Source organism: Phialemonium atrogriseum, assembly GCF_030411735.1.
Source record: "Phialemonium atrogriseum strain 8032-3 unplaced genomic scaffold QBC33scaffold_24, whole genome shotgun sequence".
Classification (NCBI taxonomy): domain Eukaryota; kingdom Fungi; phylum Ascomycota; class Sordariomycetes; order Cephalothecales; family Cephalothecaceae; genus Phialemonium; species Phialemonium atrogriseum.
Genome location: NW_026848161.1, coordinates 28,203 through 54,168, shown reverse-complemented (window position 1 = coordinate 54,168; position 25,966 = coordinate 28,203). Strand labels below are relative to the sequence as shown.

Here is a 25,966-nt window from a genome sequence, read left to right as displayed (position 1 = left end):
ATTGGGTTCTTCTCCGGCCTAGGGTTTAATTGACGCGTTCAATCGTGCTGGAAATCCGGTGTTGCGCCGTCGTTGACTGCAGACGGTCTTCTTCCAGCAGCCGAACCAAACATTGGAAAGAACCCGCGTTGGGCTTGGCGCGGTTTGGGTTGCCCCACGTTGGATCTCCAGACTCACAAGGTCAGGTACAGGAGTACTTCAACTCGCACCCCTGGTCATGGACAAGCTAGAACTGACTCCAGACGACAATCGAGCTGGAAATGATGTGGATATACGAATAGTAACATAGCCCGTGCAATTAACTCCTCATCCTACCGATAATGCCTTCTCTTGGTAATCAACAAGCGAATCGCCGAAGCGTGTTGCCACTTGCTAAATCACGTGGTCGCAATCATGTATCCGTACCTAGGGTACCGAGGGGACAGGGTTCAACGGCCAGACCCGAACAATTACGACATAGCCGACCCAAACCAAGAATACAACATCGCAGCCAATTACCTCCCTACCTACCTACCTGCAATGCGATATGCGACGACTACACACCTACCCGGCGAAATCATAATAGAAAATCCCTATAAATGCGAGCTCGTTAGAAAATGCGAGGACGAGTTTTGAGCCCTCGAGGGGCACGAGCCCCGGTCCTAGCCCTCCTTCGCAGTCAACCCCGGCGCACGTTCGCGACGCCACCGATCAAAGATACGACACCGCCCAAGCCCATCGAACCTTCAAGAGAGCAGGCGATGCCAGTCGGGTTGTACTACGAGAGCATCCTCAACAGCCCACAACCGATCCCGGAAGAGAAGCCCGAAAAGCCCCCGAGCACAGTTAACCCCTCGCCGCAACGAGGCAAGAAACCGAAAACCCCCAAGACCGACACAGCGACCAAGGCATCCTCCCTCGCCTCCTCCCCTCCCGTCCCGAACCCCTCCCACGACAGCGGCCAGGAAAAGGTGCGAGTCATCTTCGGCTCGCGGCTCGTCGGCCCCGCCGAGCGGGCCGACAGGCTGGCGGCGATCAGGCGCAAGAGCCGGATGGTCGCCGGCGTGCTCGTGCCGCCGCGGCCCGAGGAGCCGGACAACTGCTGCATGAGCGGCTGCGTCAACTGCGTGTGGGACCGGTTCCGCGACGAGATCGAGGAGTGGTCGGCGGCCCACCAGAAGGCCGAGCGCCGCCTGCGCGCTCAGGAGGCCGGCGTCACCGCCGCGACCACCGCCGAGAGCATGGACACGCGCACGATCAACGTCGGCGAGCGCGAGCTGGACCACGGGGCCGTGAGCCTGGATGATGACGGCGGCGGGCAGGCGGGGGACTGGGATGTCGGGAATATTGCGGGGCAGGGGGCCGGCACGAAGCTGAACAAGAATTTTTGGGACGACGATTTATACCGGGACATCCCCGTTGGGATCAGGGAGTTCATGAAGCACGAGAAGAGGCTGAAGGAGAAGCACATGCGGGACGGCACTGTTGGCGGTTGAGATACCATACATGCCCATGGCAGGGTGTCATGACTGAATAGAGAACGACGGTTATAGAAAGATATCTTGGAGCGCACTTGACAAGCGCAGAAGCTTGGGATTTGGAATAGATTAATGCTCCATTGCGAGCATAGAAATTCATGTCAGATTTTTGTGCCTCGCGGTTTTACGATCCGCTTGGCGACTTTGGACTTGTATCGTGTATTCTGCGATGACGAATGATGTGTGCTGGCTACAGTGACGACGGAGATCGAATCGGTCAACTAAAGCGTCCCTCCAGCAATACCTCGATTCTCTTACCCAACAGGCCGAGGAGCATGGCCGAGCGCAGTTGCGGAGCCTTGTTATAAACAGAGGGGGTTGGAGCCACACTCGGCCCGGCGATTTCAACGTTGGGAGCGACCTGAGGGCATATCCTCTTTTCTCCCCTTGTCACTACGCGCTCCCATTCGTCTTCCTCTGCGCATGTGCGTGGCTATCATGCTCGTCGATGTCGATGGCCTCCCACGGATAGCAGATCCAAACGTCCCCGACGGTTCGTGCCGCCTTGTAGCGCCCCTCGCCAATAATTTCAGTCGGGAGGATGCCCTTCTTCGGCTTGTCCTTGTTCTGTTATCCCAGTCAGCCTCTGCCGTGGCCCACCGCAGCGCTGCCGAGAGCCGGGCCGTATCAACTACTCACGTGCAGCACGAAGATGCTGAAGTGCGCCTTCTCGCCGCCCATCTTCTCCCGCGCAATCTCGACGTCCTTCTCGAGCTCGCGCACGGCGTACTCGAGCGTCGTCCGCGTGTCGTCCACCTCGTCGACGATCAGGACCCGCTTGCCGACGAGGGTCTCCATCTCGCCGAGGGCCGACAGGTCGAGCCACTGGGTGCGCGTGACCTTTGTGCCGGGCTCCTCGACCACGTCGGTCGGCAGGCTCTCGTACAGCGACAGGCCGATGGCCTGGATCGGGATGTTGGGGCTGCCGGGCTGCTTGAGGAAGCTGCGCAGGATGCGCGCCGGCACATAGCCACCCCCGCCGATCGCGATGATCAGCTGCGGCTTGAACGTCTCCAGGAGCCCCGGCGCCGCCTCCTGGCAGAGCTTGTGGACCTGTGGTTGGGGAGCGAGGTCAGTACAGCCCGGTCGGGGCGGGGGAGGGGTAGAACTGAGGAAGTGGGGGGGGAAGGTAACGGGCATACATCATTGTAGGTGACGTAGAGCTTCTCAATCTCAGCCATTTTGACCCACCGAAGTTGCCGTGAAAGAATATCGTGTAACGACGGCAGATGGCCGGAAAGATGCAAAAAGAAAAGAAGATATCGACAAAAATGGAGGCTTGCACATGCGCGACAGATTTTAAGGCCCGAAGCTAAGGCGTGCCTTTTTTTTTCCAGCAACCCACCCTCCCGGTGACTGCCGTATTACTCGCCGCTAGCTTGCCACGGCCCCACCTAATTGGTGCTCCTCTTACAAGAGGTAAAAGAAGTTCAATCAGACCGGCCGGCACCCTCCGCCACCCGGCGCCTCACATTGCTCAGGCATACCTACCACACATGCGGTCAACTTAGATTTCCTTACAGCCCGTTCATTTCTATTTATTATGTATCCACATTGTCCCCGGTTTCAGTTTGCTACTCATTACTCCAAGAGAGAATAATAATATTGGAGCTTTGTAGTAAATTCAGCAGGCGAGTTGCCTCCCACTCCACAGCTGGCAAGTTGCGGGACTCATTCAAAGGGCCGCCAAAGAGACAATACTCATGAGCCAGGACAATGACAACCTCCAGCTGGCCCCATTCCCAGCGATTCAAAGAACAGATAAAGGAAAAGAAAGGACACAAAAAGGGCAAAGGCATTATTGTGTCTTTGGCAACCAAGCGACAAAGAGTCCATCCTTTCACTAACCCTAAGCTCGTCGAGCATCAACAAGGAAAGGAAACCAGAATCTTCAGGATAAGTAGGGAGCTATCAGTTGTAATCTGGCGGTTTTGTCGATAAATGAAACAGGAGGCAAGCCAAGTTTCGCTTTCTAGGCCTCGATTTACCAGCAGCACAACTAGAAGAGTCCCATCTCCCGGTGATAAATAGTCTTCGGATGATGACCATCCTTCGTCTCTTGTCAACCGCCGATCCCCAGAAAGTCCTGAGTTCGTTGCCGACAGCATCGTGCCAAAGAGAATACGCCAGGATGGATTCCGCAGCCGGAAGCCCACAAGTCGGGACCTCCACTGTCACCACAGCCTCCAAGGCCGAGACTATCACCTCCCAATCTTCGGGATCACTATCTCCACCCACTTTCCTCCACGATCTTCAATCCAGGATCGACATCGCAGTTCGGGAGTCAACACATGCCGAAACACTCCATGCCTACGATATTGGGGTTATGGCCACTCTGGAAAGCATGAAGAAGTACTGGGCCCACCGAAGCAACAACCTTCACATCAGCGTTTCCGAGAAGCGCATCTTTCGCCGCGAGACCGAGAGGCTTGACATGTTGCTCGCCGAGGCCCGAGAGGAGACGCAGAAGAGCGACAAGGCACTGGAGGCCAAGCTTAGGGCCGTGGAGCGATTGAGAAGAGGCCTGGGAGAAGAGATCCGGTGCGGTTTTCGACGGAGGAACTCGAAATGAAGCAATCCAGTAATTGCCAGGATCGGAAATGGTGTCTGAAATTCAGAGAAGGGGGAAGGGTCAGCGTTCGTATTTTACTTCACTGTCATGGATAAAACCAAGCGAGAGTGTCAACCCATAAGTTTCCCAGACCACCTCCTGCCCCTGATCGCAATGTGACTCCAAGTGATGAAAGAGAACCCAAGTTAATAACCCCTGTAAACCCCCAAAGTCCGACTTCCCATAGACTTTTTTGTTGTTAAGTTTTAATGGCACAAGGTACTAACAGAAACAGAAAATCCCGTCATTCTAACATTTCCTACAAAAGGCCCCCCCCCCCCCCCCAAAATCTAACCGCCCCAAATCCTCACCTCCTCACCCGCGGCCCCGCCACCCCCTCAGACGCCTCAACCGCCTCAGCCACCTTCACCCGGCGCGCCAACCTCCCCCTGCTGGCCCGCCTGTCCGCGCGCCTGCGCCGGCACTCGGACAGGACGGCGGCGGCGGCCCAGAGGGCGACCATGACGGCGGCGATGACGGCGTAGGCGGTCTTGACCCCGGCGGCGGCGCCGGCGAGGCGAAGGCCCAGGCCGCCGTTGACGATGGCCAGCGGGACCGTCAGGCGGCCGTTCCAGATGTGCAGGTGCGACCAGACCTGGCGGCGGCGGAGCTTCTTGAAGCGCGAGTGGTGCATCAGCCCCAGGAAGGGCTGGATGAACAGGGCCACCAGGACGACGATGCCGATGATGGGATGGTAGTTGATGGCGGAGAAGGAGAGCTGCCGGGTGGGAAAGGGGGGCGGAGTTGTGGTGTCAGCGTCTACGCTTGGTTCCGAAGAAGTGGGAGAGGGTGGGGGCGGTTCAAAGCGAAACTTACTAGATTGCCGCTAGCAAAAGGTATCCGCACCTCCTGGACCATCCAGAAGCCCAAGGCCGCGGCGGCGATGTACACGACGTACCCGATCACCTGCGTGACGGCATGGACCCATATGGCGAGGCGGCCGGGGATGATGCGCATGAAGATGGAGCCCATGGGGAACAGCACGACGAAGGCTAACGCCGCGAGGATGCCGTGGATGGTGCGGTACCGCGTCGCGGTGTCGATGTCAAACCCAGGCCCGCCGCTTCCGCTGAAGCCCTGCGGGCCGAATCCACTGTCCTGTCCACCGGAGTCGGAACCGAAGCCGGAAAACGACCCCGGCCCGCCTCCTCCGCCTCCGCCCGAGTCTGAACCGCCTGGACCAAAGCCCGGGTGTCCGTGCCATTGTGCTGCTGCGAGTGTCGAGTAGGCTGCGATAGTTATCCGCCTCGAATTAGTATCGGCCGCTATTTGCCGGGGATCTCAAATCCAAGGCCCAAGGGTGGTTCCAAACTTACCCAGGGTTACTCCCACGGCCAGACGCAGGTGCGTATTTTGTTGGGACCTGTATCGGTGCATTATGTTGTCGGTATTGGAATATATCTCTTCGATGAGAGATCTTCTTGCTGCGACGGAAGGTGAGAACACTCGGTGGTCGGGGAGATATTAAAGCTGTTAATGACCACACCAGACGATGACGACCTAATGAGCAGATCAAGGTGTGATGTTATTAGAAAGGTTTAAGGTTCCAAACTTGATCAGTGATGACCTTTTGCGGACTTCGTATTGGAGCCGGACCTTGTTGGGGGGATGCCGTGAACTCTCAGCGAAGCCCAAGCCAACCCAATTGACCGACCTCACAACACGCTCACGTCACTCCTGTCACCCGAAATGACCGAGAAGAGGGGGGGGATTGCGCGGCATTCTTCACTCATCCTTCGCTTCTTTTGGTACCTAGGTTTCTGGTTCAGTGCGTGGAGCACCATGCATGCTGGGCACGGCACAGATGCATAATCGACTCGGTATCTGGGTCGATTCGCTGGCCACCACCCACTTGCCGGTCCCGTCGGTGCCGAGTGTACCACTTCAAGTCCGTGAGCAACCTAGCTATTTAGCTTTCTGTGCCGTTTTTTCCTGCCAATGGCAGCAAGAATATAGTTACAGGCCAATGCGGGCTGTCTCTTCATCGCTCTGGCCACCCAGTATTATTTAGAGTCGCCTGGCTTTTTATGGCAGATAAAATCGACGTTTGCAGACTGACCCTAGAACTTGATGGTTGCTTTGCGAGAGATAACTAACGAGATGCTGACAGACAGTCCAGAGATAATTGATCATTTCCCAGGGCAGATCTCCACCAACGGAGACTGGGGCTCGATCGAACGAAAGTCATTAAAACGTCAAAGTGATGACTGTATAAGATCCTATCATCCACTCCAGCTCAGACGATCATCTAAAGGTGTGCAATTTTATCGGGGATTCCCTAAACAGAGGTACTGTACAAAGAGCCTTTATTTTAGTCCTCTATGAACTGGATCTTACCTAAACTGAAATGTTTCAAACTTTGTGTAATATTATCCACATTTCCTTGTCATCCCCTAAGCGGAGCAACGCGCCATTCTTCTGCACCTAGGTCAATATCTCAACCCGAGATAAACTACAGGCTCCTTCCTAGCGGCCCGGCCCTTCGCGCTGCTCTTCTCCAGGCACCAACGGCAATGCAGATGCGCGGGCGTCTTGGGCGTGTCGAGGCCGCACTTGATGCAGAGCCCGGCCTGCTTCCGCTCCTCGTGCCGACGCCTGTCAGAGGCCCGCTTCTTCTGCGTGCACTCCTCACACGTCCTGCGGCCTTCCTTGCACGGCCGGGCCTTGCATTTCCCGCAGGAGGTCGGTCCCGCCGGGTCGGCGGCGGCGGACGAGGACGACTGGCCGTCGGCGGCGGCGGCGGCGGCGGCGGCGGCGGCGGCGGCGGTGATGGCGTGGGCTCCGGCGGGCCACCACTCCCCCGCGGAGTTGCTGTGCTCCCCCCCGTTAGTAGGGATGATGTCTGTATCCCAGTTGAAGTCAGCGTTCCCATCGTAGTTGTAGGGCTGGGTCCCGGAGACTAAGGAATCTGCAGCGTGTGTGTCTTCCGCGATGCTCTGGCTCGCCGCGGGCCACCACCCCCAGGGCGCTCCAGGCGCCACAGATGGAAGCCCATCTTGGATGATACACACACAGTACGCGGTGCCAGGGTTGTTGCCGATGTAGTGTGGATCGATGTAGGAGAAGTGGATGAGGCCACATCCGTGGCAAAAGGGTTCGTTTACTTCCATTATCAGAGAGAAAGCGTGAATAGGAGATAGTTTACCTATTGTATGCTCTGTATCAATGGAATTGCTGGATGCTGAGGTCAAGTGAGTTCTGGGGCTGCTGGCTGGCTTTTATATTGCCCTTCGTGCTAGCTGTCTCCTATTGTCACCTCACAATTAGAAGATACATTTTAGATAATCGACTTGTGGGAAAATAAGATAAATTTGGGTAGCTTAATCCAAAGAACGGCTATCATGTATAAAGGACACAGCCCATTGTTTTGTTCACCTTTATCTCCACCTCATTGTCTTCTTTGTTTCCGCCATTCCTCTTCCAGGACAGATATCCACACATGTCGACAACAACGAGAACAATAAATGAAATTGCAGCCATGGCACCTTAATACCATAAGATTTACCGCCGAGGCTTCCTCGGGGCTCGCCGCTTCGAGGGTGTAGTTACGCAGTCTTCGTCATCATTGATGTTGCGAAATTCATCAGCAATGCTCGGGATATCAAGGGACAAAATCTTCTCTTCGATGTCTATCATGGCGTGATAGATGAGGGCGTACGTTGCGGGCGCAGTGTCCAAGTCAAGAGTGACATCTTCTGGACACCGGTGGGTGACGATGTGCTATACATGGGCACAGGACCCATACAGGTGAGACTCTATGCTAAACTGCACTTTCACCTTTAGGAAGCCATATGTCAAATTCCAAGAGTTCTGGCGCCTGGTCCGAACCACACCCGACGGTCCACCCGAGACGTACCACTGCACGTATCTCGTAGACTGGGCCAACCAGATGGCGCGAAACTACGAGGGGCCGGTCGAGAATGCACGGTTGCTATTTGAAACCAGCCAAACACGATGGGACACGAGCACAATCTGCGAGGTCTTTACATCGCAATTTCGTAGGCTCTAGGCGGAGATTTCAGCTAGAGGGGTCGCTTCATCAGCTAGTAGTACATGCTAGAATTAATTAGAGAGTAAATCTGTCAGAGGCTTTCGGCATGCCGGGCGAACCGAGACCCGGAACGGGCTTAGTGAGTTACAGGGCGCGGGGCGCGGGGCCGGAAGCGGTGCCCGGCAGCGGCGCCCGGCAGCGGGGTACAGTGGGTGCCCGGCCGGCCGGTACCGGAACTTCTCCGGGCCGGTTGCACCTCGGATATGAAAAAAGAAGGCCAAGGAGCGAGAGAGTTGGGGAGCCGAATGGAGTGTCTTCTGAATATTATATAGAATCTCAGCGTGTAAGCGTGTGGTATCAGAAAAGACCCCCCCTGTGTTTACTTCTGAGTTGGAGTCGCCCAAAACAACTCCCTCAATTGCAGCTGACTACACCGGCAAGATTCGGGGGGCATTACAGTCATTATTCATTCCAGACACATTGTCCTCCTTTCGAACACGGTCAGTGACGTTTACTCGTCTTCATTTGCTCCGCCTATACACGTGGCCGCCCCCTCTCCTTCTTCGCCTTCTTCCCCCCATTCTCAATCTTGACCCGACTCTGCCCGTCCTTGGAGTTGAAGGGACCCACGAGATCCATGATGTAATCGTCCTTGTAGTGCGCGTTCAGGTCGGCCTCGCTGCCGAGCCGCTGGTGCGACGAGACGCTCGCCTCGCGGCGCTCGGTCGTGACGCTGAACTCGCGCGTCACGAAGATGGCGCCCAGGTAGGGGCGGAGCACGGGCCAGAAGATTGGCACCGACGCGCAGATGGAGGCCACGTTGATCTCGAGGACCATGAGTAGGATGCTCAGGGGGCCGTACCAGGTGGGGTCGTGCGTCGGGTACCAGCCCGTCTTGTAGTAGATGGTTTCCGACACGCGCCAGGCAGATAGAGTGACAACGCTGTTTTTTGTGGCTCGTATTAGTGACCTGGGTGTTGGAATTTGGAGAAAGAGAGAGAGAAAGAGAGAGACAGAGGAATGAAGGACGTACGTTGCCCCCATCAGCAGCAGCACCATCAGGCCCAGGCGCGTCCGAAGTGTCACGTCGGGCCGAGTATACAGCTGGAAGGGTATGGCGGTGATGTAGATGTCGAGGAGGGTATTGATCAGGTTATGCGAAACAAACGTTGCTGTAAACAAGTCTGGATCCTGGGATCCATAGCCCCAGCAGTGGGCATCCCTGGCAAAGATATTCCACGCGTCTGGGATAACGGTGCAGGGGAAAACGGCCAGTATCACGAAGGTGATGCCCCAAAGAGAGACGAAGACGATGCCACCAACGCTCGCGCGGTGTGGCCAGGTGCCTCTGTCGAAGACCCGGAGGAACTGGAAGAGTAGGCTGAGCTTGATGAATGCCGCCGCAAGGTTCAGATTGATGTTGAGGGCGTAAAATAGCTTCAGATACATCCGGACATCCCCAACGGTAAGAAGCAGGAAGTGTTGGCCCTCGCCATAGTGTATTGCTGCAAATTGTTAGTCCTTCAGAAGGATAACGTCGTGGCATCTTGGGTGGGGTGGGCGGTCCGCTTACAGGTGAGGAACACGATGGAGGCTACCGAGGTGAAAATCTGTCCGGGGGGTGCCGCGTTAGTGCTTGAGGCCCGATCCCAAGTGCGATTGGAGACCTACGAGGTAGAGAAACACGAAGAGATCATCCAAACCCGGCATCCGCACCACCCTCAACCGGACATAGAGCCTGGGCAAGACGAATAACCATGATAATGCCTAGGTAGGGGGGTTAGACATTAGATGCTCCCATAGACAACGTCTGGAGTTTCGGCGGAGGCGAACCAGGAAAGTTACTGTGAAGCCTATCAAGCATCCCGGTGTGTTTGTGAAAGGAACGCGCTCGCTGAAGTTGTCGTAGGTAGGAAACCCGAAGATGTTGATGAGCTGGGTACTGTCGTTGAAGGCCGCCATGGCTTTAGGGATCGCGGTCGATGGCGACGAGAAACAAAGCAGTCATCGTAGTGGGGGGTGAAGATGGTAGAAATGGAGTTCGAAAAGGACATCTTCACTTTGACAAGCCCAGCAATGCAACCCCCCTTGCCCTGCCTCAGGTCGACCAGTTGGTTCGAGAGTCCCTTGGCAGGTCTGTGTACCACACTCCAAGCCAAGCGCGGGATCCCGCACCCTTGCTCTTATTAGGTAGATAGCTGCCGCTCATCTCCACAGGGCTGGCTTCTCTAAAAAGTTTGGGACGCGGGGAAATCAGTGGATCAGGCCCAAACCCATGTTCTTTTACGCGCGTTGATCCTCTCCCTCGTCAACTCTCCTCGACGCTAGGTACTGTAGTCTGTAGCTACGAAATTGCCGCCCCCAGTTGCCCGTCTTCCAATCCATATGCCGAGCGTAGCAGATGGTCTAGAGTGGTCTTCAAACGCACTACAGTCATCGCTTCTAGAAAGCGATTCGCGAGAATAGCGCGGACCTGCAGATCAGAGCGGGAGGGTGGGGGAAAAAAGCAAGGCTCTGCATTCCATTCTTCTGCTGCCGCATTGACTCGACGGAGTCAATTTCGGCTGATTACAAGGACTCGCTACCACCAGGACGGATGTCACCTTGAATCAGCCCCAGCTATCGAGATCCCGCCTGTGCCACCCTCATCGACTGCTTGACACACGGATGTCCCATGCGCTGCCGTTACGCAACATCCACACAGAAATAGAACCTCGAGTAGAAGCTTTTGGTTGGCTCAACCCTCTTATGCACAGACGATGCCTGCCCGTGCGTCACACGGTCGATGCCGAGACGGCCCAGTGAGTACGAGTTCATTCAACGCCACGACCAGAACAGCCCACCAGACAGCTTCTACACCTTCTGCGCTACCAAGGCTCCAGAGCCCATACTTGGATGAGCCGCAGACAATTGAGGTTCCGTGCGTTCTCTGGTGGCGTAAGATACGCCCAATTGGATGAGGCCAGTCCTGCTTACTACGGCATGCATAATCCCTCGCTGAAACCGTTGTAACAGGAACCCCGGTGAAGATCTACACTTCAGCGGTCCACATACGCATATGGCACAGCGCCTGACGTCGGGGCATCAAATCGCCGAGCCGTCTCTCTCGTCTTTGCCATGCACAAGAAGAGGGTGGGCTGTCCAGCCTTCATGAGTTGGCTTAGTATCATGCAAATGCTTCGTGGTCAGGCAGGCCCTCGCGGAGGCCGCTCAGGAGCGAGCTTCAGCGAGATGATTTGGATTGCGGTATTCCAACCGGAGCTTCGTGCAGCTAGCCATCAAGGAACAAGCCAACACACGGACATTGAAGCCGTCAAGCTTCCCCGATTTCGGACAGCATCGGTGAACTATTTCGAGGTTGCATGTCTTCCGCCAATCTTGTAGGAGTGTGATGCTCCTTGGGCGCCTGCCTGCCATTTGTCCCGTGTCGTGAGAATGTTCCACGACGCACCATCCATCACCTTGGGCCAATTATATAGGCAATATATCGCCATGGCGCAGCGGTCAATGCGCGGAATGCCTTTTGGGGGAAGCGCGAAGGGGTCGATTCGATTCCGACACTGCCGTGAAGCAGCTAAGCCGTGAAGAAGCTAACTACAGTCGCTGGAGATTGAAGTTGCAGTTGGACAAGTGTTGAAGAGCTTGTAAGCTACGGTGGTGCGCCTTAAGTAGCAAACGGGAAAGAAAGAAAGAAGAAAGACAAGGAGGAAAAAGAAAAGAGAAATAAGGGTATCGATCTGATTCGTACCTGCGGTGACTCGTGTGGTGTGGGAAGAAAAAAAGAAGAAAAAAATCCCCTCGCGCGGAATCGAACCGCGGACCTATCGGTTTGAAACAGTGCAATTACAGCCGAGTGTGATATCCATCTACACCACAAGGGGGCTTGATTGGCTGCTCCGCGCAATTAGATAGAACTATAAAGCATGAGCAAGCTGCCAGCTGCCCAGTGGTCTGCCAAAACTCTCGACAGCTGGCGGCTCTACGCAGCACAACACTACAGGATCGCTGAATCAAGGTGAACACTCCCTAAAGGATCGCCTTAATCAGCTCTCTCGGGTGGTACTAATTACACTTCAAGAAGAACAAAGTTATGGCGCTGAAGAAGGCTGCAGTTCATCCTCAGGGGTATCCCCAAGCCAAGCTCTTCAGCATCTATCCAATAGTGCATTGGCTCGCGGTCGCGCACCTCAAGCCAATTCAACGCGTAAAACATCGCAGCGGCTGAGAAGTATGTTTTGCACAAGTTAAGTCGGATATGGGAGAATTTGAGCTGCTGCTAGCATTGAAAACCCCAGTCGAGGCTCGAGATCGCACCACACTAACAACATAATCGCGTTTACTGACGGCGAGAATTGGGCTCCATGTTAAGCCGAATAACAATACAAAAACAAGATAACAAAAGCAGGATCGTTCCGCCACTGTCATGATCACTCGCCCCTGTCATCATGCTCCACGTCTGGCCCAGATCTCCACCGAGTTCGGCAACGCCCCCTCCACCAACCATCTCTCCAGTAGCATCATCAACGCAGTCCTCAAGCATCCGCTGATACTCGGCTACATTGGCATCAAGGCGGACGTCCATGTGCTGCTCCCATGTTTCAATACCGGTAACCATAGAGGCGTCTAGCTCATGGGGGGGGCGTTTTCTTCGCGAAAGTGAAGGACACGGGTTGATGATTTCGTAGAGGGTAAAAATGGTGTATTTGACATCGTTGCGATCCGCATCATTGCTACGAAAGGCATGTCTATTCTGCACATCGCCTTCCCAGCCGAGCTTAGTGGCCAGGTTGAAGGCAAAGATTTCCAGCTTGCCTGTTTCGGGACTGATGAGGAGGTTGTGCGTGCATATATCGCCATGGAAATGCCCAATTCAAGATTGAGGTAATCGATGCCCTCGACGAGTTTTTTCAGATACTTGAACGTGAAGACTCGGCTCACACTGTCCAGTACAGTGCCTCCTGGGACAAACGGAGTTGTAAAGCCAACGACTTTATCGAGACCATCAGCAGTATCGACAACAAGACGATCCAAACGGACGATACTTGGGTGCCTCGGGATGCGCATTTGAGCAGTTGATCTCGTGCCAGGCGGTGGCAACGTTGTTCGCGTTGATGCAGTATTTGAAGGCAATTCGGTTGTGCAAGTCGCCCAGGTCATATTTGAAGGCTGTGGGGTCTAGGGGTCTACCTGACCTCCCATCTGCTCGAATTCCATAAGATGGGAACGGCGAATCTTGGGTATTTCATGTGCAAAATCTGTGACCAAAGGGTAGAATGGAATCATAGTTTTGTCTTCGTCGACGTTAGAAGAGCAGGTGACAAATTCGCCATCATGCGCGACTTCTATCAAGACAGCATCGGGCGGAATATCGTCGATGTGCTCGGCAAGGGCCTCGAAGATGAAGTCTCCGTCTTCTTCCAGCCATGACGTTGCCACGCTGATGGTACGCCGCTGGTCCCAATCGTGAACAACCCAAAGGTGACCATTGTTGCTATAGGTTGATGTCAAACCGCGCGAAGTGAATCTTTGGTCCAGGCGGCAATCGTCAAAGTAACCCATGAATTCCCAAAACATCTAGCTTTGGGTATCATATTCCTGTCATGGTTTTCTGTGTGCAGATACCTACCTAATAGCCCCCACTTTCCAGGGCGCAGGTACGCCCTTGGTTGTACAAAGGCGTATCTTGTCTGAGGGAAGTACAAATCATCTGAGCCACAGTATAAAATAATCGGGTGATTGTCGAGGTGGCGCTCAGATATTGCTTGGAGATCACAGAAAGGTCCCTTAATTAGAGGAAGCTGGCGCAAATATTGAGGGTCCATGATTAGGAAGTGTGCATGAATATTACATAGACCCAGGAAGGTGTCAAAATGTTTAATTATCCAGTAGCTCCAGGAATGGAAGGGTATACAACGGCAGTCGACGACGGCTCTACTTGGCAACCAAGAAGGGATATGATAGCCTCGGGGGTCGAGCAGATGACCAGCGCCCCAGTTTGCGCATCAGTGTCCCATTTGAGCACGAGATCAGAGATGATTGGCTTCCCCATCCTGATTCTAGCCTGCGGCTGTTTCAGCGACGGGAACGTGATGAGCGCTGATTGGGGGGGTTTTGGCCACGGTCAATTAGCATGTGAAAGTGAGAGAAAAGTGAAGGCAGGCAATTCGAGCCCAAGCCCTCGGTGAAGCTGGCACAGTGGAACAACCAGTCATTGGGTGGCGCCTCTTCAAGTACAGATAGGTACCAGGGACTGGAAATAGGTCGGGTCTGTCTGACCAAGGCAGTTGGGTGATGAATGTGAGTGCCACATGCAGGTCTTCTTCTATCCGTGTTCATGTGATTGACCGACAAGGACATACAAATTCAGCCAACATCTGTCCATCCTCCCCCAGTCATTCCCTGGTTTTCATCTTTTCCCATACTGCCTATCCATCGTGTTGAAACTTTATTGCCCTCTTCCATTTCTTCGACACTGCCGGTTCTTTTAGCGGGGCTGTGAACACATCGCTGACAAACCCCTGGCTTCGGGTCTTCCCGCTGGTTTCCGCCCTATTCAAATCTCCAGGTTTCCGCCGATAGCGGTGTGTCAACGTGGGGTCTTGCACGCGGGGCCAGCCCACACACATCATCGTCAGCCAACCACAGCAAATCAATAACACTACGAACAAACAAGTCGGATTTCATCCCAAGTTCTTCCCCCTGTCTTCGAGACTCCACCGGTGTTTGTGAGCGAGGCAATAATAACCAAATAAATCAAGCCACCAAGAGTCTCGGGGACCCGGATACGCCCTCGGCTGCAGTGCTGGGTCTTGGAGCTTCGTCCAGAAACTCTCGAATCCATTTCCCCTAACCCAGACGGGAACCCCTCCTGCACTACGACCCCTCCCGCATGCGTTAACCTGCATTCGCCTCACAGCCCACTCTCTTGACTACCAGCACCCGGCCAATCATCGACAACCCACGAGGAGCAACCACATACCGGCTCCGCTGCAAAGAGGGTCCCAGAGAGGGTCCAGCGAGGGTCTCGAGACCACAGAGAGACGGTGTGAGGAAGAACCCCCCATTTAAATTCCTCGTCAAAACAGCCGTTTCATTTCCCATTGTTGAGACAGCGCAGACCGCAACTTCTTCGCTTCTGCTGTCTAATTTCCTCCACCCCTCACCTCACCGCCTCGACTGCACTTTTTCTATTCATAAAGACAAAGAAAGCCGCCACCCCCTCCCGTCCCCTGCTGCCGCAATCGATAAACTTGTACGGGAGAAACTTCCTCCCGGCCAACCCTCCGATGTCCCAACCCAGGTTATGAACCAGAACGCAGCAGCCATGCCCCGCCGCTCTCCTCCCTCTCCTAGGTCTCACTCGAGGGCCAGCATAGCAGCGTCCGACACGACATATCACAGCTTTCGTGACATCGAGTTGGAGGAACCGACAACAACAACAACAACAATGGACCCGTCACTGCCCAGTCAAAAATTCGACTCACCGACCTCGCCCGAGATGCGCCGCCAAGACTCGGGCTATCAGTCCTTAGCCCCCGCCAGTTCGCATGTGTCCCGCCGCCGTAGCTCCCCGACATCGGCCCCGTCGGCTCAACAACAACACCCTCGGCCGAGGCCGGCTGCCCGCCGCTCAGCCAAATCCGCCCCGGTCGCCCACCTGCCGAGAAGTAGCGGTCAGTCCCTGGACATTGGCAGGACCTCTACACACTCCCAACAGTCGTACCGCCCACACGACACCGACACCTTCTTCCACTTCCCACATTTCCCCTACCCGGAGCCGGCCGCCGAAGAAGACCCGGACCTCGTCGTTGCCGATCCCGAACCCCCGCCGCAGACCACCCACTACTGGACCAGCGACAACACACGGCGGCTGGAGTACGCGGCCATCGATGCGGCGAGCCGCGGCGTGAGGGGCTGGGTGATGCGGCACGTGGTTCCCGACTGCTTCATCCCCAAGGACCGCCGCCGCATCCGCTTCGAGGATGATCGGGGCAGCGTCGTGCGGTACCGGCTCGACCTCGACGTCGACGAGGACGGGGAGAAGGACGAGCGCGAGGGTGGTGGGAGGAGGAGGCGGCGGAGGGCGTGGTGGTTCCGCCTGCGCGGCAACTGAGCCGCTCTTCCACCCCCCCATAACCCATCCCGAGTGCTACCGCGAGAACGCAAGAGTAGTAGTTATCACTCGACCTAGCTGTTTGGCTTCCTCCTTTTTTGTTTGCATCAGCATTGCATTGCATGGCATGGAACATTGCATGGGCACATCTCACATTTACACATGGGGAGGCGTTTTATACCCACCGTTTGTTGCTCTTTTTTTTTCCCTTTTTGTCATTCGGCGTACCATTGAGATTGACTTTGGGCACCTGGCAATGTTTCTTTTGCCTACGGAGTTTGGCCTTTTAATGTCGGAGAATTTGACGAGAAAGCATGTTTTACGTTGACTACGAATGGGATTGCCAACTCATGGGGTTGTTTAGACAGACAGGCCGTTCTAGATGAGTTGCATCAGAGTGACTAGGTGGGGAAAGAAACGTGTCTCTAGTCTTGTCGTGCCCGGTGAGGGATGTACGGCACCAGATTTTGAGAGAGATAGAATGAATATCAAGTGTCTCATTTGTTCTATACGTACCGTTTTATGACTTCCCAGTTCGCAATTTGGTTGAACGACATGCATTAGAACTACGTTTCTACGTTTGGAAAGGTCACGCACTCGACTTGGGGGCGGTTCAATGGAGGTAATAGATCAACTCTGATTATGGGATCCTCAAGAGCCCGAAAGATCTTCCTCGCCAGCGAGGGGTATTGAGATGTCTAGACTAGTTCCTGCTCATCGGCCAAGTTCTTGGGTGAACGGCTTAGGGCAAGCATGATTGTGTACATCACAAACATCGCAAGCAGCGCCAAAACCAGGGCCCTGATGCCGGCTCGCATAGCAATATCGATCGACGTCAACCGAACCGGGGGGTCCTCTGCCAGAGGCGAAGAATCTTCAGAAGAATAATCTTCTGAGAGATCGTCTGGAAGATCGTCTGAAAGATCGCCCTGGGCAAAGTAGGCGATCCACTCTCGGGAGCTCCACCCCACCTCATCTTCTCTTCCTGCGTCTGTGCTAGGAGACGGCCACCCACTGGATTGGCTGTCGGCGTCGAAACTGGGGGAGAGGGCCCAGTCCAATGCTGCTTCGATGATCCTGTTGGAGATCCTGCTGGCCGTGGTGTATTCAGCTACAGTACCTAGGTACACTGGCTCGGGACCATCACTTGGAGGTATCGTTATGCTCAGGGGACTCACCAACGGTCGATGCAGCCGTCCGCAGATGATGGGCACCTCTCTCGAGACATCACCCCACCCTGCTGGGCTGGCCAGCTTGACAACCGTTTCTATTGATGCGCTGCTAGGACCTAGATAAGGCATTTGCTGGCCTTGGGTTTGGGGGGAACACGAGCCAGAAGCCATGTTGGTGCTTGGATGCGCGGAGGTTATGAACTATTGGGCTGGTCCTTGGTTCTCCCATATCTCAGCAGGACGTCCTGGATGCTCGTGATATATATATCGACTTAGAGCGGCCAATGTTATTTTGTTATTCCCATGACAAGCGAGCGTTGTTCGAGACTATGTCTATGTTGCGAGGATAGTAGCATTGTGTTTCTTTGTTGGCTTGCAGGGGTTTTTTTTTTTTTTTTTTTTTTTTTTGGAACAGTTCACTAAATAGGTCGCTATTATGACCTATATAGACATTGTTAAAAAACCCAAGTATGTCAATGCAAACAAAGCCCCTGAAATCATTTCTCTCGAAACTTTGACCCTTCAAGTCGAAGTCATCCGCCACACTCCTTACTTAGAGCATCTCCAACGTCTGCTGATTTCGAAGAGGAGAAGTTCAAGCCGCATCGATCGAAGAGAGCGGTTCCCTGGGAGAGGGGTTTTCTATGTTTCTGCACATCGTTGCCAGTGAGACTGACAAGGAGTCCAAGTAATAAAGCTAAGTTGCTCCCGCCCCCTGCAAAACAGCACTGACAGACTCTGTCCATTCGTGCAGCTGCATCTGCACCTATCCTTGCAGACAAACCGCTGTAGCATTCGGCATTGGGATCTCTCACTTCTGTTGGTTCACAAATACATGATTTCGATACTCCCACACCCTGTCTGGAAAGGTCTCTAATACCCCCCGTTTCGCTTGCCACGGTGTTTCTTTACCGTTCTAATCAGAAGGACTGCCTTTCAAGCCGAGCATTCAGCTGTAAGATACCCAGTGTGTACCTGGTTTTGATCTCGTGTACATTGGCTGAAGAGATGCTGCCTCACCGTAAAATTTGTGTCCTATCCTCTCAACTCCCTACCTAACTGATATGAACTGAGGTGGAGCAAGGCGAGAGGGGCCCGCCCGCAGCTGATCTCCACTGTACATACAGTACATGGGTACGTACTGACTTTGGAAACGACAGGAGATACAAGATAAAGCACATGGATGGTGGTAGATAGGTGATTGAGAAGAAATATCTAAAACTTTTCAAATAGTCGTTCTAACATTTTGACATTTCCAGTCGAGACTCCATCCGATTAGTTTGAAGATAGCTGATGTTGAGTTTGAACTTCCATGATATCCATGCATGCATGGCCCAAACCAAGAATCGGGCACAGACCAAGATTGTGGGGCTCGACCAGTAGTGGTTCAGCCAATGGTGACGGCTCATCTTTTTTTTCCTGCGGGGATCTAAAAATTTAGCATCATGGCAGCCGGACTTCATATCGGTTTGCTGCTCAATCCTGCCTGTCGGCTGAGGACTGTGACGCAGCAATCAGAAAAGCCTGTCGCCGCATCCTGCCGTCAGCGCCCCTCAGCAAACCCCGCGGCCGGACTCGTCTTATCTTTTCTCCTTCCGCCACCAATTGCCCGAAGCGTCCTGTCCCTCCCAGCTTGTTCTGGTCACGTCGGCTTCACACCGCACACTTCCTGCGATCTGGCACATCACGAGCCTCGTCCACTACCATGGCTCCTCTAAACGGGGCTACAGGCAAGCCAAGCGCAGGCGGCGGCCGCTGGGCCCCTCAGAAACCTGTAGTCCCAGTCGTCCCAGTAGTCCCTCTGCCTTACGTCCGGCGTCAAGCTAGCAGCAACCCTCGACGAGCTGCTGTCTCCCAGTCCGCGCCCCTCCAGCAGACTGGCAACAATCCCGCCGCCAGTAATCACCACCAGAATTACCACCAGACGGAGCCTCGAAAGAAGGAACAGGACGAGGGTAGCCAGACGACAGCAACCGACAACGGCACCAGAAAAGGCACCGGCAAAGCCTACACGGAGGAGACTCCGCCGGCCCGGGAAGCTGAAGCTGCGACGCCACCAGCTGCACCGGCCAACGTCGCACCTGTCGCGCCAGTATCACCGCCTCTCGCTTCACCAAGCAAGAAGGATTTCGGTACGTGGCTCTCTTGCGTCTCTGCTCACACTCTCTCCTCTCTCCGTCACTCCGTTTGCTCTGCCCTCGCGTCCACTCCTTCCTCACCCACTTCCTCTCGCTCTTTTTTTCTCTCTGGCGCCCAACTGGTTACCTGGGAGGTGATAGGCTGTGCTGACCGCCATTCGTTCATAGATACTCCGACCGCACCTTCTGCTGCCGCTCCGCAAGAGCATCTGGCCTCGCCAACTCCGACCCGACCGCGACACCATTTACAATCAAACGGAGATTCCGGCAACCATTCCGCGCGTCCGGGCTCTGTCACGAAAGCTGCAGTGACCCATCACCGCCACCCCCACCCAGCTGCAATGAACCAACACAGGATGCACCAAACCCATCCAAGCATGGGCAGCCTGATCTTTGGTGGTTTCTACGGGTCCAACACCACATCGCCAGCTCCCCATTCCGGCGGCGCGTACCGGCCTCCCGACCTCATGTCCTACCCGCCTGAAGCGATGCCAATTCCCGCTGTCGATCAATACGGACGTCCTTTGCTGGTATCTCCTACAGCTGACGGCTTTCCTCCGCCGGCCATGAGCCACCATGGCCCTCCGACCCCTCACTCCTTCCATGGTTCCCAGTCCTCCATGCAAGCTGAGGAGAACGGCTTCGCCCACTACCCTGTTATGAACGGTCACGATGGCTACCCAGTTCATCATCCCATGGGACAACCACAGCGACACATGGCTGCCATGGATCGTCATATGGCCGCACTTCCGCCTGTGGCGAGTGCTTCCGCTTCGGATTTCGCCATCTCCAGAATGCAAATCCAGACCCTGAGTTTTCTCCGGGGTGGCATTGAACATGGGGATTTCTCGGATTGTACCCTTGAACTCCACATCGCCAACAGCCCTCCGTCCGCGGACCACGCAGGACACCATCAAAGCCAGCCTTCTCTGCGTATTCCCTGCCACCGATTCATCTTGTCTCAAAGCCCAACCCTGAAGCATATACTGCAGACGAGAGGCACATCCCCCGATGGAGTTCTCCTCCTCGACTTGCAGGACCAGTATCTGAGGCCGGAGGCCTTCTATTTCACAATCCGGACTCTCTACGGATGGGATTTCGGTGATGACTTCCTTCCTACCTACATGGGCTTCCAGGGCGTCAAGGATGAGTTCGACCACGCGCTCGGGTACGCCGCCGCCGCGAGGTATCTTCAGCTACCTCTCGTGCATGCGAGAGCTATCCATTACGCATGCCGCCGTCTGCTACACTGGGAAACCATCGAGAAGGCTTGCGAATTTGCCTTGCCAAGTGCCATTTTTGGGCATCCAGCAAGGCATGATGCGTCGCCCTCTACCGAGCACTTCAGCGTCGCCGAGCTCTTGGACGCCATCATTGCCTTTGTCGTCAACCGCCTACCTCCGAACTTCGTCCTCGATACCACCGTTGGCGGCTGCGGGTTTTCACGCCTCCCCTCGCCCAGCCCCGTTCCTCCACGAACGCGAAATATGCCAGCGATAGCCCGCGGCACATCTGGTCCCGGCACGGGCTCCCATAGCCGCCACCCTTCCAACGCTCAGGCTCAGATGCCGCGAAACCCTCGCCTCTCCACCAATCCACGCCTATCCCAGATCCAGTTCGGGGACCTCTCCCCTCAGGTGGAAAACGGTGCCGAGTCTGGGGACGGGGACCAAGGAGCCGCGGCCGCCACAGCTCGTATGCCGACGCCGTGGGATACCATTATTTCTCGCATCCTACTCAACCTCCCGTTCCCGCTGCTCAAGCAGGTCCTCGAACACCCTGCCTTGTGCAAGCCTTCGGGGGATCTGACCATGCAAGCGCGTCACAATCTCATAACGAGCGTCATCGCTGAGCGAGAGGCTAGGCGGCTGCGCACCCTTGTGGAGGGCGACCCACAGCTGAAGGTCTTCCAGGAGAGGCTTGATGGTGCGGTTGAGCCGCTGCCTGTTCAACAGATGGGCGACTTCCTGGTGAATAACATGGGCTTCAAGGAGGAGGTTTTCCCTGGAGACGTTCCATATCTTGTCCAAAGCTGGGTGCACAGCGGCTCTGGGAGTATCAGCGCCTGAAGACGGACCGCCGGGACGATGGGACGCTCTCACACCACGTCAAGACATGTGGCGAAGACATCATGAGAGATGAACTAGGAGTTTGCATTTTGGGGCGGAAAACGTCGGCATTCGCATTTGCATTTGCGATACATCGAGTGGTTTATTGGCACATGCCTTGGTCTGGTTTCATACATCCTTGGCCTTCTTCTCGTCTATTTCCACCAACCCCCTTTTTCCGAACCTGTTTTTTTTTTTTTGGTCTTTGTCCATTTTCCATTTTCCAACTTTTCCCCTGCCGTCATTCGCACGGATTCGGCTTGCATTGGTTCGGAGTTGCGAGGGGCAAAATGGTTCTTGCCTCTTCTGGGTTCAGGTATTCATCAAAGACATGGTGGCGAGGTTAGGGCAACAGGCTTCCCATTGGCATGCGGGTTTCAGATGAACTGTGGCTTTCTTTCGGTCCCCATGTTACGATCTGCCCATTTTCCTTTACTGGTTGGTTGATGGCACGGTTATCATGCTTAGGTGAAGCAGAGGGCTTCAACCCAACACTCGACTGCCTGGCAAGAACACACAGGCAACACCAAAAGTTACAACGTAATGGGCATTCTGTGCTTAGAAGGAACGGACCAAAACATAATAGGCTTTGCTTTACACCCGACCTCTTCTCGTCTCAAGTTTCGGATGACATATGGAGAGGATGCGTCGGCCTCAACGGTTATTATTCTACAAGATTTGGAGAACGTTTCTGGCTAGCACGCCTGGCCAACGAAGAAGGACCTACCTATCCAGGCCTTTTTCAGATATATGGCAGGTAGGGATAGGAAGGAGCATTCAAAAGCACCTTTTTTGCTTGTTAATCCGCCATCTCCGTGTTGTTTCGGGCATGCTTCCCCCTCCATCCAATCAAGGAACTGCATTCTACACCCGACCTGGCTAATTTCCGGGTTGGTGGGTTCCAATGGGTGCATGAAATGACGGCATCCCCCAATCGAGATAAAATGTGGGGTTTCGTGGGGATGTCCCTTGCTCTCGCATAAACCGAGGCTCTGATTCCAAGGAATGCACATGTAAAGTCGCGCGCGTTTGTGTCTCCCTGTCCTTCATAACCATCGTAATCAACCATCGCGAACAACCAGCGTCCCTCGACATGAACTAGCTTCCCGTCTCTCGCTCGACTCTGGCTTTTTCTTTTTATTCGACATCATCATGCTCCAGAGGGCATCGGGATACGCGACTCTCATCCGCAAAATAAGAGCGAACCATTAGAACTCGAAGAAGCCTCACGCATCAGCACCGATCGCGAACCATCATAATCATCACATTTGCCATGGCTACCACCGCAGGCGTGGGCCCATCAGGCTCCAGTGCCGGCCCTGCGAATCGTTCTGCCAAGTCAGCTGTTGATCCGATCCTGCGCAACGCCCTGCGATACACAATATCTGCCCGCGAATATGCACTGCTACACCGATATATAATCTCGCGCTCGCGGCTGCTTAAGAAACGCGCCCCCACTGTGGATAGCGTGCAGAGGATTATGAACGGGAAGCCGCACAACCGTGGGAAGGAGCTGGAGTCTTCGAGCAGACGAGACAAGGGCAAGGCTAAGGAAAGATCCAGTGGTGCCGGTGCTGGTGCTGGTTCTGACGAAGGCACAGCGCACGGGGAAGCAAGAGATATGGCACTCGGCGGCGCAGATGATTATAATGCGCGTGCCATCCGTCACTCCATCCGTGTCTTCCTTGCAACTGGCGCTTTGATGAAGCTCTGGGGCCTCGTCTCCGGTCGGTTGATGAAGAACAAACAGGGGTAAGAGAAGCTGGGTCCTCTCCTCCGCGAAGCTCTCCTGACGAACGCGATGAATGATATATACTAAACTCCGATACTAGAGCGTCATCAAACGGACAGAAGAAACCACCGCTACATAAGTCTCCAACTCTCAGGCTCTCCCTGTCTCTGAGCACCATCTTGCTGCTCTACCGACTGCTCTTCCGCTTCTTCACGCGTTTACGAGTCCACCTCCTCGACCCGTCGGCGGCACCGTTTTGCCAGCGCAACCCCCGCACGGCGAATACCTTGACGTCGCCATACGCCCCTGCCGTAGGTGCCTCCTTGGCAGGTCTTGCCCTGGGGATATACCCTGCTCAGCAGCTGAGGGTGTCGGTCGCCATATACGCTGCTTTCCGCGCTCTCGAGTTTGGGTGGAACTGCGCCGAAGACGGAGGCATGATCTGGGGCTGGGAAAAGGGCGCGAATGGGAAGTCGGAGAGGAAACGGCTGAGGCCTTGGTGGTGGGGGAGCTGGATGCTGCAGCCCTTTGCCTTTGGGCAGCTATTGCATGCGGTCGTGTTCGATCGAGACTGCTTCCCGAAGGTGAGCTTAGCAGTCAGCCACGATGGCGTGTATCTCGCGTTGCTAACACGATTCTGCCTTGCAGGCTTATGGCGACTTCATATTCAACAACTCAACGGCATATCTCCACCAGAGGCCTGACGACACCCCTGCCCGCGTTGGCTGGCCCAATCCCTACCAAATCGTTGATAGCCTTGCCGAGATGGCACGTCTCAACTGGCCGTAAGTATCCTCCTGTCCTTGTCGTGGCTTCGGCCCTTTTTAACCCCTTTGCAGGCCGTTTATATCTCCCATTTTGTATCCCAACAAGGACGACATTCTCCCCCCGTCCCTGACCGCCATCGCTCCCCTGACATCTCGGGCGCATCCGCTCATCACCTCCCTCTCCTGCGCAACTCTCCATCCCTCAGACCCGTCTTGCACCCGCACCTTCCTGACATTCTGGTTGCGCTCCTTCCCGCCGCTCACGAAGTTCCTCCTCCTCATATACTCTGCCCTCCTGCTCCCTCGTCTCAGTAGCTTGTACCACTTCCCCGTCTCGACCATCCACCGCCTCCTCGCCCGCGCGCTGCGCATGTCGTCCTTCGTGACCGGGGCCATGTCGACGGCCTGGGCGAGCATCTGCTTCTTCCAGGCGTGGTTCCCGAGGGGCTTCCTACCCACGCAGCGCTTCTTCCTCGGCGGCTTCCTGGCCGGGTTCTGGGCGTGGGTCGAGCGCAGGCAGGGCCGGGGCGCGTTTCTGTACAGCGCCAGGGCCAGCGTCGACAGCCTGTGGAAGGTGGGCGTCAAGAGGCGGTGGTGGAGGGCCATGAGGGGCGGCGACGTCTGGGTGTTCGTCCTGGCCATGATGCTGACGGGCGTTGTCTACGAGCGGGACGCGAGGGCGATCAGGGAGGGGAACTGGCGGAAGGGGTTCAGCTGGGTGAGGGGCGAGGGGTGGAAGGACTGGGGCGTTGAGCCCGAGGATGTTGATGATGACGAGGCGGGGGAGGAGGGGGGTGTGACATTGATGACAGAGTGATTCATTCCGCTCGTGTTTGGCAGTGGATCTTGTGTGCGTCTGACGACTCTATAATGATGTATGAATATACTCTTTCGCCCGAAATAGTACTATGTTTAAGATCTACGGCGGCACTACTCATTCCACCATCACCATCCCGCGGTCTACAGTTGGACCACCCCTAACCTTCAACGCGCAGATCCCCCCCTCAGCAGGTCTGACCCGCCCGTAGGCGCGCAGCGCAAACGCGGGTTAGGGGGCATTCGACGCCGATTTCCGTTGATAGCGGCTTCGGATACGAGCCGGAGAGAGACAAGTACTCGGTAATCTGGATGGCGGTTCGGCCGTAATATGGGGCCTCGGGAGGAGGGTTTGTCTGACCTGCGGGCAAGCTCACCTGTGCAGGGCTGTCGCAGGCAGATCGGAATCTTCACCATGGTAGGCAAACACAGTAGACGGAGTTTCGCAACTCCTGCAAAGATCGACAAGACGGGAGACAGGTATTTGCGATCTGCACCGGCACGACTACCACCACCCCCTATTCCCCTAATAACCGCAACCGAGCCCTATGGGCGGGGTACTAATATACTTCTCAAGCACCGCCATCAAAGCATTTCTTCGCAAAAGCAGTCACTACCGTACCTACCTAACTTAGTTATAAGTTGGGAATTGCAATATCACACAAGCCAGGCGCTCTCTGGCCCTGTGTCGTGATCTAGCCTCATTTTGGGAGCTTCTCTCTGGGCGGGCCAATCCCATCCAATCGGTGGACAAATCTGGTTCATGGTTACAGGAGAGACAAACGGAGCACACTCGAAGCGTGGCCGTCGACCAGTCCTCTGGTCGCAACGCGTCGCCACCGCGTTTTCTCGCTTCGCTGATTTGAAGTGGTGCTACCCCGCATGCACGTTGGGAAACGAGACCACGCAATGCAAATGCATGGAATGCAACGAGACACACACACGGCACATGAGTTCCAATATACACTTATAGGGAATTAACGCGTTGCACTACCGGAAAA

The 25,966-nt window shown here is 55.1% G+C and overlaps 10 protein-coding genes and 1 non-coding gene across 11 annotated transcripts; 5 read left to right on the top strand and 6 right to left on the bottom strand.

The window, feature by feature from the left end:
* Positions 1-241: 241 nt before the first annotated feature.
* QBC33DRAFT_547011 (oxidoreductase-like protein) lies at positions 242-1,666 on the top strand. The gene has a single exon (XM_060428700.1). It carries the CDS (start codon positions 597-599, stop codon positions 1,473-1,475), a length of 879 nt encoding a protein of 292 aa, XP_060280578.1. The 5' UTR covers positions 242-596; the 3' UTR covers positions 1,476-1,666.
* Positions 1,572-2,794, bottom strand: QBC33DRAFT_547008 (phosphoribosyltransferase-like protein). Its single transcript, XM_060428699.1, has 3 exons — positions 2,660-2,794; positions 2,157-2,570; positions 1,572-2,084 (listed from the first exon to the last, which is right to left on the bottom strand). Exons 1-3 carry the CDS (start codon positions 2,696-2,698, stop codon positions 1,911-1,913), a joined length of 627 nt encoding a protein of 208 aa, XP_060280577.1. The 5' UTR covers positions 2,699-2,794; the 3' UTR covers positions 1,572-1,910.
* An 854-nt stretch (positions 2,795-3,648) lies between these two features.
* On the top strand, positions 3,649-4,089 carry QBC33DRAFT_561756 (uncharacterized protein; the record flags this gene model as incomplete). Its single annotated transcript, XM_060430157.1, has 1 exon — positions 3,649-4,089. The coding sequence occupies one exon, from the start codon at positions 3,649-3,651 to the stop codon at positions 4,087-4,089; it is 441 nt and encodes a 146-aa protein (XP_060280576.1).
* Positions 4,090-4,435: 346 nt separating this feature from the next.
* On the bottom strand, positions 4,436-5,505 carry QBC33DRAFT_561755 (uncharacterized protein; the record flags this gene model as incomplete). Its single annotated transcript, XM_060430156.1, has 3 exons — positions 4,436-4,846; positions 4,945-5,357; positions 5,445-5,505. The coding sequence occupies 3 exons, from the start codon at positions 5,503-5,505 to the stop codon at positions 4,436-4,438; spliced, it is 885 nt and encodes a 294-aa protein (XP_060280575.1).
* A 789-nt stretch (positions 5,506-6,294) lies between these two features.
* Positions 6,295-7,425, bottom strand: QBC33DRAFT_594883 (uncharacterized protein). The gene has a single exon (XM_060431798.1). It carries the CDS (start codon positions 7,236-7,238, stop codon positions 6,558-6,560), a length of 681 nt encoding a protein of 226 aa, XP_060280574.1. The 5' UTR covers positions 7,239-7,425; the 3' UTR covers positions 6,295-6,557.
* Positions 7,426-8,653: 1,228 nt separating this feature from the next.
* QBC33DRAFT_572436 (uncharacterized protein) lies at positions 8,654-10,447 on the bottom strand (the record flags this gene model as incomplete). The annotated part of the gene is made up of 5 exons (XM_060430653.1): positions 9,953-10,447; positions 9,791-9,886; positions 9,693-9,729; positions 9,153-9,624; positions 8,654-9,062 (listed from the first exon to the last, which is right to left on the bottom strand). Exons 1-5 carry the CDS (start codon positions 10,079-10,081, stop codon positions 8,654-8,656), a joined length of 1,143 nt encoding a protein of 380 aa, XP_060280573.1. The 5' UTR covers positions 10,082-10,447.
* A 1,465-nt stretch (positions 10,448-11,912) lies between these two features.
* Positions 11,913-12,000, bottom strand: QBC33DRAFT_t60. The gene has a single exon. It is a non-coding gene; the product is annotated as a tRNA-Tyr (tRNA).
* Positions 12,001-12,478: 478 nt separating this feature from the next.
* Positions 12,479-13,449, bottom strand: QBC33DRAFT_197215 (uncharacterized protein). Its single transcript, XM_060422548.1, has one exon. The coding sequence runs from the start codon at positions 13,274-13,276 to the stop codon at positions 12,743-12,745; it is 534 nt and encodes a 177-aa protein (XP_060280572.1). The 5' UTR covers positions 13,277-13,449; the 3' UTR covers positions 12,479-12,742.
* Positions 13,450-15,443: 1,994 nt separating this feature from the next.
* QBC33DRAFT_580302 (uncharacterized protein) lies at positions 15,444-16,232 on the top strand (the record flags this gene model as incomplete). Its single annotated transcript, XM_060431195.1, has 1 exon — positions 15,444-16,232. One exon carries the CDS (start codon positions 15,444-15,446, stop codon positions 16,230-16,232), a length of 789 nt encoding a protein of 262 aa, XP_060280571.1.
* A 2,602-nt stretch (positions 16,233-18,834) lies between these two features.
* Positions 18,835-21,815, top strand: QBC33DRAFT_197185 (uncharacterized protein). The gene is made up of 2 exons (XM_060422547.1): positions 18,835-19,536; positions 19,711-21,815. The coding sequence occupies exons 1-2, from the start codon at positions 19,110-19,112 to the stop codon at positions 21,609-21,611; spliced, it is 2,328 nt and encodes a 775-aa protein (XP_060280570.1). The 5' UTR covers positions 18,835-19,109; the 3' UTR covers positions 21,612-21,815.
* Positions 21,816-22,657: 842 nt separating this feature from the next.
* Positions 22,658-25,311, top strand: QBC33DRAFT_546988 (uncharacterized protein). Its single transcript, XM_060428698.1, has 4 exons — positions 22,658-23,402; positions 23,483-23,966; positions 24,031-24,167; positions 24,222-25,311. The coding sequence occupies exons 1-4, from the start codon at positions 22,924-22,926 to the stop codon at positions 24,964-24,966; spliced, it is 1,845 nt and encodes a 614-aa protein (XP_060280569.1). The 5' UTR covers positions 22,658-22,923; the 3' UTR covers positions 24,967-25,311.
* Positions 25,312-25,966: the final 655 nt, after the last annotated feature.

Coding starts and splice junctions, on each gene's coding strand:
- QBC33DRAFT_547011 (XM_060428700.1), top strand. CDS start 597: ATGCGAGGACGAGTTTTGAGCCCTCGAGGGGCACGAGCCCCGGTCCTA.
- QBC33DRAFT_547008 (XM_060428699.1), bottom strand. CDS start 2,698: ATGGCTGAGATTGAGAAGCTCTACGTCACCTACAATGAT. Junction 2,571..2,659: donor TCTACGTCACCTACAATGAT/GTATGCCCGTTA, acceptor CCCCAACCACAG/GTCCACAAGCTCTGCCAGGA. Junction 2,085..2,156: donor TCAGCATCTTCGTGCTGCAC/GTGAGTAGTTGA, acceptor CTGGGATAACAG/AACAAGGACAAGCCGAAGAA.
- QBC33DRAFT_594883 (XM_060431798.1), bottom strand. CDS start 7,238: ATGGAAGTAAACGAACCCTTTTGCCACGGATGTGGCCTCATCCACTTC.
- QBC33DRAFT_197215 (XM_060422548.1), bottom strand. CDS start 13,276: ATGACCTGGGCGACTTGCACAACCGAATTGCCTTCAAATACTGCATCA.
- QBC33DRAFT_197185 (XM_060422547.1), top strand. CDS start 19,110: ATGGCTCCTCTAAACGGGGCTACAGGCAAGCCAAGCGCAGGCGGCGGC. Junction 19,537..19,710: donor ACCAAGCAAGAAGGATTTCG/GTACGTGGCTCT, acceptor ATTCGTTCATAG/ATACTCCGACCGCACCTTCT.
- QBC33DRAFT_546988 (XM_060428698.1), top strand. CDS start 22,924: ATGGCTACCACCGCAGGCGTGGGCCCATCAGGCTCCAGTGCCGGCCCT. Junction 23,403..23,482: donor TTGATGAAGAACAAACAGGG/GTAAGAGAAGCT, acceptor CTCCGATACTAG/AGCGTCATCAAACGGACAGA. Junction 23,967..24,030: donor ATCGAGACTGCTTCCCGAAG/GTGAGCTTAGCA, acceptor TCTGCCTTGCAG/GCTTATGGCGACTTCATATT.